The sequence below is a fragment of the Xiphophorus hellerii genome, chromosome 18 (assembly GCF_003331165.1).
Source record: "Xiphophorus hellerii strain 12219 chromosome 18, Xiphophorus_hellerii-4.1, whole genome shotgun sequence".
NCBI lineage: Eukaryota > Metazoa > Chordata > Actinopteri > Cyprinodontiformes > Poeciliidae > Xiphophorus > Xiphophorus hellerii.
In genome coordinates, this window is record NC_045689.1 from 31,680,795 (window position 1) to 31,689,927 (window position 9,133).

The 9,133-nt window shown below is 39.1% G+C and overlaps 1 protein-coding gene across 3 annotated transcripts in view; it reads right to left on the reverse strand.

Annotated features, from left to right (window-relative positions):
• Positions 1–7,109, reverse strand: part of LOC116737283 (alpha-2-macroglobulin-like protein 1) — a 30,258-nt gene extending 23,149 nt beyond the window's left edge. For 2 of the 3 annotated variants that reach the window (XM_032590348.1, XM_032590347.1), the window contains exons 1-3: positions 6,860–7,108; positions 2,231–2,411; positions 313–469 (exon numbers count right to left, since the gene is read on the reverse strand). In XM_032590348.1, the coding sequence (XP_032446239.1) occupies positions 313–469; positions 2,231–2,411; positions 6,860–6,945 (424 nt within the window). In that variant the 5' untranslated portion in view covers positions 6,946–7,108. Of the gene's footprint in view, positions 1–312; positions 470–2,230; positions 2,412–6,859 lie in introns of all 3 variants that reach the window. The other variant, XM_032590346.1, reaches the window with a different exon arrangement.
• Between the last annotated feature and the right edge of the window lie 2,024 nt (positions 7,110–9,133).

The following is a 9,133-nucleotide window of genomic DNA, read 5'->3' on the forward strand; positions in this document are numbered from 1 at the left end:
AAGTGATTAAGAAAATGCATGGTTTCTTTTTTTTTTTTTTGCCTTAATTAGATTAAATTTAAAGTTCATCCAAACCCCTTCTGATGAGAACTGTTGAGGAAACAGTAGTTCTGTGCATTTAGAAACAACTCCCAAACTTGCTAAGTGATGGCTCAGCGTTATGCAGATGCAACAAAATAGTCCAAAATTATGCTGGTGCAGCTGAATTGCTAAGCAGTGCAGAGACAAAAGCTGAATATTGCTAATTCCGGCATCCAGCTGAAAGCTTCAGCGCTTCCACACATCCAGGATGGCGCAACATTAGACACCCACCGGTCTGTCCAGGTTTGTATATGGGTTTGTCAGTCTGCACAATGTGGATGAAGCCGGGCGGCTCAATGACGATTTTGGTCTTCTTGCTCATGGAGGCGCCCTCACCCGCCAGAGTCACCTGGATGACTGCTACCGTCCTGATTGGTACGGCTGGCACCTGCAACGCCACGAAATAATACAACATCCAATCAGATTTGAGACATTCGAGATCAATCGCAAGTGTCGATGTGTTTTATTGGGCTTTACGGTGCCTATAAGAGGTAATCACACACTTGGCAGATTTACTCTCTGATTGCTTTTACAAATCAATGAGCATCAACAAAATGTGGTTGTGTTGACAAAACAACTTACAAAAATACCCTTTAAAATGAAATGAAATGAAATGAAAATGAAAATCAAATTGAAAACTGATTTCTTGAAAAAATGACAATAAAATAAAAATATGTAAACTTTAAAAAAAAAGAAGAAGAAGAAGAAATTGCATAAATATGGACTCTGTTTAAAGTGACTGACCTAACTCAACTGAGGTCCTGCCAACTGGTGCTGGACCACAACATTTATTTTCCAGCAAGACAACAAACCCAAGCGTTCAGCAGGAGCTACGCAGAAAAGATTTGAAGATAACAAGGTGGAGGTTCTCGAGTGGCCCAGTCAAAGCCCAGACCTTAATACGATAGAAAACGTGTGCGTGGACTTGGAAGCTGATCCCCACCAACCTGACAGAGCTAAAACAGTTCAGGGGGAAGAATGAAGGAGAGAAGTCTGACTGACAAACAAACTGCATGCTGGGATTGCAGCCAAAGGAATCTATAAGGGGGTGAATATTTATACAATCACTTGTTTTGTGTGAAATATTATTTCACTGTCATTTTGTAGAAATCAGCTTTTACTTTGACATAATTTAAATTTCCTTATTTTGTCAATCGATTCGTAAAAGAAATAAAAAAGGATAACACATCCAAGGGGCTAAATACTTTTATAGACCCTGTAGGTAGAGTCTTCTTCTGAAACCAGTTGGTCACACTGGTTATTATTTGAGGGCGTCAGTGTAAAGGAGGCTTCACAATTATTTACACTTTGCAGATTTGATCATTTTTCCTCCACTTCACAACTGGGTCCTTGCTTTGTGTTGGTCTGTCACATATAATCCCAAGAAAATCAGTTTCACATTACAACCACATTCTGGTTGTAATGTGATAAAATCTGAAAGGGAAAGAATGTGAGGAATGGCCGGGGAATAGGTGTGCCTTGTATAACAGGATAATAACTGCATGAAAGCAGAGTAAATTGAGCTTCATAAGCTAAAAAAAATGGATATTTCTCAACAATTTAATTAGAAAACTTGTTCACTGTGTCTTTGCTTGCCAGTAAAGCTGCTATTGCGTAACGGGGAACTGAAACTTCTTCCAGGAAAGTGTTTCAAGGGGATTTTTTTCCACACGCGTGCATTCTGAGGGTACAGGACAGGAGGTGTTCTTCAGAAGAATGCAGGTAGAAGGCTAATCCTCTGGCAGAAAGAGGATTCACGTTCGCTTGGCTGCGAGCGTGAAAACACCCGATCGTTCCTGAAGCGGGGCCCAACAAACTCAAACGAAGACTTGTTGTTGTTGCAGAGCAGATTAGAAGCAGGCTCAGGGCTTTCCTCATCAATATGAAGCAAGGCCTGCAAGCTAACAGGAACCAGAGAATTCACCACTGAACCCCACCGCTGACAGCCTGAGTTATGGCGCTACCTAATGAGGAGTAATGATGCCAAGATCCGCGGCATTCTGTGACCAAACAATGAGAGGATGAGGGGAGGAGAGCACACTGTGTTTAAAAACATCATCAATGCAGTAAGTGTTTTAAAAAATTCAGAGTTCTGCTCAGTTTTGCAGGAGAAAGAAAAAAAGACCAGCAAACGGGAAGGCAGGCTGACCTGGAAGCTGAGGCAGTGATAGAACTCCTCAAAGACGGTCGCCTCCAGGATGACGCTGCTGCTGGAATCCACAGTCAGGGAGACGGCGAGAGAGAGGCGTTCAGCGGGGTTCTGGACGTGAGCACACAGGGTCTCCTGTTTCCCTCCAGTCACACGGGAGCTAACAGTCACTGCATAGATACTGGAGTGGGTAAAAAAAAAAAAAAAGGTTATTTAGTGTAACTGGTATAAAATGTCTCCCAAAATGTTTTAATATGAACAGCTTTGAATGCATGGGATCTGCTTGAGAACAAACTTCAACTGAAGGAGTTCTCACTGTTTTCTTTTATGAGCATTTTGAAAGATGTTGCAGAAATGCATTAGCAGAATATTAAAAAGGTTTTACACACATTTGTAATGGCAACACAGCCACTGACTCATTGCTAGCGGTATTTACTCCAATTCATAACAAAGTGTCCAAGGTCAAATCTTTGTAAAGCAGTCAAGTTTTTCTAATCCCAAATAAATTTAAAAAAACTGCTTGTTCTTGAGTTAATGAAGGTCATATAACGTTTAGAAGTCTGTAGCTATTGACTCTGCAGAAAGTTGATGACCGCTGGTTTTCCATTGCCTACCACTTTGTGGCTGGGTTGCTGCGTTTCCCCAATTGCTTTAACTTTGTTATAACACCACCAACTGTTGACTGTGGAATGCTTAGTAGTGATGACTGCCTTGAAAGTGACATGATCTTCCACAAAGGTTTCCACTAGCTCGTACATTTATAAACCTGTGTGTATGAAAGTGAAAATAGTGCACGTATATTCACCTTTTTCATAAAAAAGTGCTGAATGTCAGATAATCTTAATTGCTTCATATTTAAATTCAAGTCAACCAAATCGTCTTACGCCAAATCTTTTTAAAGTTGTCTTAATCCATAGATCTGTAGGATTACTGAAGATCTTTCCCTCCTTTGGGTCCAGCAGCTGTTGAGACTTTATTTAAAACACACTACAAAGTTTATTTTAACTGCTCTGCCAAATACCTCTTAACTCTCACCACTGCTACGTTACTCTGAGCAGTGCCACGGCAACAGAGAAAGCCCTTTGTAAGACGCCTCTACAAGTGTTTGGTTAAGATTGGTTCAAACCAATGTGTTTGGTCCCAATAATGTAGGAAACTATAGACTCTATAGGGACGATAGGAAAGTGTAGACAGAGGTTGTCTTTAAGCTTCAGCTACGAAGACAAGAAAGAACAAAGTCTTAATCGATGAGGACTTTCATCCTTAAAGATGCCACCTATTTTCTTATCTATCGTTTTTTCAAAAAATACTTTTTGATCCAAAGAGATGACACATGGTTGTTCAAAAACTTCATCAGTGCACTGCATAATGAGGCAGAAAAGCAAGTAGCAATGCATATTGTTATGACATTTGCATAGAATCTACATACATTTTATAGCAGTGGGAATTGTGTGTTACATGTTACATTTTTGAGTTGGAACCCTATTGCATCCAAATTTTGTTTTTTCTTAAAATGTTTTGGGAGATTTGTTTTCTCTGAAAGAACTTTTTACAATCTGATACACGGAATGCAAACCACTGTTATAGCTGAAAGGGAAACAAACAAATCGACACAATTCAATGTTTTCATGGTGCTGCTGAAAATGCTAACGCTACCCAAGCAGCTAGCACTTATTGGATTAGCCTACATAAGCACAAACATTTTAGCCACAATGATAATGTGAAAGATAATATCAGCTGCAACTGGCACGTGTTCCATAAAATGATGTAAGTACATGCAGTTATGTTAAATGTTTTATCACATTTTGTGAAGAAAGCACAAACATTATGATTAGACAACATCTACTCTTCTCTGGTTGTAGCCGACTTTAAAGAAATCTCTTGTGCGTCATCATTTGGTCATGCCTGGACTCTGATTGCTAGAGCAGATAAAAAAAAAGGTTTGATTTCTTGTTTCATTACTGGGGAACTACCGTACCGGATAATAGGCCAGCTGTCTCCTTGCAGCTCATTTTAACTGTGCATAGTGAAACTCTCGACTCAACAACAACACACTTTTTTCTGTGCAACATGCAGTTTTAGAGATGGCTGTGCACAGACTGAATATCCCAAGCGTAAACAGCACACAGTGCAAACTAAGCTCTGAGGAGAACTTGGCTTTCTGTATTTCTGTTGACCTAAATGGGGCATCTATAGAAATGCACTTTGACATGGTGAATCTTGCAAAGATATTAATTTAATAAATGTCTGTTGGTTCATAACATATAAGGTACACAAAATGTCAGTCGTTTCACCAATCAGTTGGCGATTGGTGATTGAAATTAAAAAATTTTTCCTAATCAGTAGGCGAACTACTCAAAAATCACATTTCCGTCCCTTCTGTTCAATAAAGGCAACAGTGAAAAATCCCATGGTCAATGAACACATTAACAATCAGAATGTACTTTGATTAAAATATGGTCAATAAAGGGAATTCGTACACTTTCTGACTTGATGGAAGGTGCTACGTTATTATCATTCTCGCAACTAATGGATAAATATGACATTGGGAGACAGGATTTCTTTCGCTATTTACAAATTAGAGATTTCATACAGAAAAAAACCACACTCGATGTAGACCAAACAATTTCGGTGTGTGAAAAACAGCTATTTTCCCCTAGGGTAAGAACTTCAATTAAAATCTTTTACAATTTACTGAAAGAGCACCCCTTATCAAATACATTACACTTAAAAGAAGTCTGGGAAAGGGAATTGCAGTGGGCAATAGATCAGGAGGGGTGGGACGAGGCTTGGAGGAATGCAAAGTCTTTAAGTATTTGCAATCGGGTTAAGGCCATGCAATTGAAAATCTTACACCGTGCGCACATTTCTCCTTCTCAGCGAAGTAAGTTCAATACAAGCTTCTCGCCATTATGTCTAAAATGTAGAACAGATATTGGTGGTCTTACACATTGTTACTGGTCCTGCAGGGAAATTCAACATTTTTGGTATACAATAAAATGTGAATTAGATACGATTTTCTCTGTTTGCACACAATTCAATCCATTGTATTTACTACTTGGTTTAACTGACGCCAGCATTACTGGTAAATGTCAGCGTCAACTCTACAGAATGCTTACTTTTTGTGCAAGAAAATGTGTGGTACTGAATTGGATTTCTGACAAAGCTCCAAGTAAATCACAATGGCTAAATATAGTACTGGACTATATATCTCTGGACTATTTAACGAGCAAACTGCACGATAAAGAAGATAACTTTCATAAAGTTTGGGAGCCTTTTATTTCTTATGTAGGATTTGAAACTTCTGTGCTTCTCTGGAGAGGATTTGTAATTTGAGGAGGACCGAACTGTAAAGACCTGAAATGTTCTGGTGCAGACCATTTGTCTTTCATTGTTTTTTTTGTTGTTTTCTTTTTTTTTCAATTTTCTTTTTTCCCTTCCTTCTTTTCTTTTCTCTTTGGTGTGTATGTGCATGCATATGTATATACACAGGTATGTAACTATAAGAGCTGGACTGTTCTCTTGTTCTTGTGTTGTATTTGTTTATTTGTCAAAACATTGAAAACCAATAAATATAATTATTAAAAAAAAAAGAAAAAAAAAGAATGTACTTTGATGAACTTTAAGAACCTAATTTTAAATTCATTATTAATCGATAGATTGAAAGATAAATGTTAGAGACATTTGTTCTTATTCATTAAAACAGACATTTAAGTTTTTTTGATTTAATGGATGCAAACCAACAACTTTACAAACTGCTGATTCTTGTTTCTTTTATAGTTAACGTTTAATGCATTTAACTGTTAAATGAGACTGTGACACATTTGTGTCTTGATACAGTGTGTAGAACTGCAGAAAAATGGTATTAGTATTATTTATGCTTGAACAAGATATGATTCACTTACAAGCTGTCTGAACTTATGTCAGCAAGATTTAACTCAGTTGTGGATATAAATGACAGGTGAAAGTCTGTCTAAGTGGCCAAACATATTTTTGTAGCAAAGATTTTTAGAATGGTGCTTCAAACATATTAGATAAATAAATATTTCACTCAAGGAAGTCTTTTGATGGCATCATATTGCGATGAAGGTTACGACTCTACTGTTAAACATAAGCCCAAATTAGGAGGTCATTTAAGAGGTTAAAACACATATTTCATTGGTTTCAGATTAATAGTTCTGATTTATTTTAGGTTGTATTTGCATACCTTCAGAAAATGTACAAGGTACACACTGGCCCACTGTTTGTTGGGTGTTTAACTACAACAGTGTTCAATTTAAACCCAGAATAGACTAATGAGATACTTACATTTACTCCCGTCTCTCAACTTACAAAATGATATTTAGCATTTCCCTTTTAAAAGACAAAAAAACTGGACTGAGTAAATTTTGGAGTGCAGCTAGTTAAAGTCGTTGAAAAAAAGCATCGAGGCCTCGGGACTCTACAGAGTCGCTATCAGAAGAAACACAAACAGCCTGCCGCGAGCTAGAACTCCCGTTTTCCTCCTGTTTGGTCACGTGCACCTGGTTATCCCGCAAACTCCAGCGCGTGAGTTCGTCTCTACTCTCCAGTGCCAACTTCTGTTGCCATAACAACCTGCGGCAGTTGGTTGGAAAGTTTTTTACTCACGTTTCGTTCAGGTTGGCCGACGTCGCGGTCAGCAGCAGAGCCGAGGCGAACATGGCAGCGGCCAGGACTCGGAGGACAGGTGCCATGTCTGCGGCGCGAGACGACCCGACCGGACCGGAGTCTCGAGGAGCAACGGGGAGGTTGAAGAGGACGGAGGAGGATCTTCCAGCCTACGGTCCCTGCTGTGGCCTGACAGTTGGGGATGTTGCCTGCTCTGAGCTGTCCTCACTGTGGTGGCGGTGCTGTTTTATAACAGCGAAACTCCCTCCAGCTATTACCCCCCTTCTTCTGGGTCACTCCCCCAAAGTTCGTTGGACATTTGCAGCCTCCTCCCCTTCCCAAAAGGAGAGTAAGGAGGCCACCTTTCCAATTTCTTAAGAATTCCTGTAAAAAGCAAGCAAGAAAAAAAAAAAAAAACAGTGGGTGGAAAGGTGAAAACACAATAAGAACCATGATGACCATGCCAAGTTTTTACTAGACTGGTTTGTCAACATCTGAATCTGGCCCCTGGGAGCCTGGCCTAAGGGTTCCATGTAATGATACTTTTAGCAACTTGCCTGTCAGTGGGGAATCTCTGGCTTTACTACATAGATATGTTTTGGCTTGAAGAGCCTTTGTAGACACTCCATCACCTGCTCAAAGTAAACATTATTCAGACTTGGCCCAAGTCCCTTTTCTGCTTTCGGGGCCTTAAACAGAAAATAATTTAGGGGAAACTCTTTCTGTTAAGAACATGACCACCCAACACAGATTGGGTGGAATCTGGGTGAGAGAGGAAAGTTTGACTGGCTGATCGCTGATAACTTCATATTATTTGATGAGAATTGTGAACAAACCGAGCTCAAACACTGAAATTAAACTCACTGCATCAGATTGTAGCCATGGTAACACATAATCAAGCTACGAAGATTATTCCTTGAACATTTACAAAATAAACTTGCCAAATAAAAATTCAAATGTTACACAATTACATTTAACTTAATTTGTCTCTGCTGAAAAAGTTTAATTGGATTGTCATTCTCAATAATAAAAAAAAATGTTAAAACTGCGGTGTTAAAGCTGTCTGTCTCTGTGACCAGTGTTTTTAGGGGGCCCGTGAGGGTTTGGGAGCTCTAAGAAGCTGCTTAGTTTGCTGCTGCCTTGGGCCGGCTCTGTTCAGGCTCCTCCAGATGCTGGAAAAACTGGAACTCAGTGAGTAAAACTTGATTTGGTGTTTTGGGAATACAAATTCCCTTTAACTTTTATTTGAACTCTTGTGTTCAGTGGACGCAGACAGAGAGATGCATCTATGGTGTTTAAAGTTTCATTGGAAGTTTGATTCCTGTATGATTGGCACCAATCATCCAGATTGTGTTTATTATGAAAGCAATTAATGTCTGTGGTAGATTTCAGTATAATAAATTTGACAGGATCTGGGATAAATGGAAAAGATTCAGAATTTGTCTGATCCTCTGTACCATTTGTATTTCAATTTGCAATCTTTGCCTGTGATATCAGGAGTGCAACCCTCCTCCTTTTTCTTGATGTAATTATATGTTTTATTTTGTTTTCTTTCCATGAATGAAAGTTCTGAAGACCTTGAATTTAAATATATATCTATATTGAAAACCAGCAGGTATTGTCACTAGCAAAGAAATGTTTTTTTTTAATAAAAAAAAATGAAACATCGATCTAGCTGCTAAAAATGGCCTAATAAATTATGATTATGCATCTTTCATAATTTCCTGAAGCTTCATTCTTTGTCTTTGGGAAAAGTTTATTCAAAGGATATTTATAAAACTCCATTGAAGTCGTTATTCGAAAGCCAACGTTTTGCAGGTAGACGAAACAAAGTCGGCCTACATGTTTGCTTCTCTGCATTCCAACCTGATCCAGCCAATGACAAGCAGTCAGTGAAAAGCTTTGGTGCACAAATGAAGGACTCTGGCACAAAACAAGGCACAGCAAGGACAACTACAGACGAGGTTTGCAGTCCAGCGGGACGCAGGAAAGGTTAAACATGAGAGGAATTCCTCTCAGGATATTAAATCTCTTCTGTCTCTGACATGACACACATCTTCCCTTCATTCCTGAGCGAGGAGAGGAGGCAGAATACAGATAAGCAGAGAGCAATTTGCACAACACAGACATTATTTGGTCTGACTCCGCTGGAAAAAAGTGCCTGAAATCAGGTTGTGTTAGGTTGTTTTTTTTGTCTTTAATTCATTTCAGGTTAGTGACGTTGAGAGCCTGTTTGACTGAAGGCACCGCGGTGACAGTCTTTTATCTGCTTTT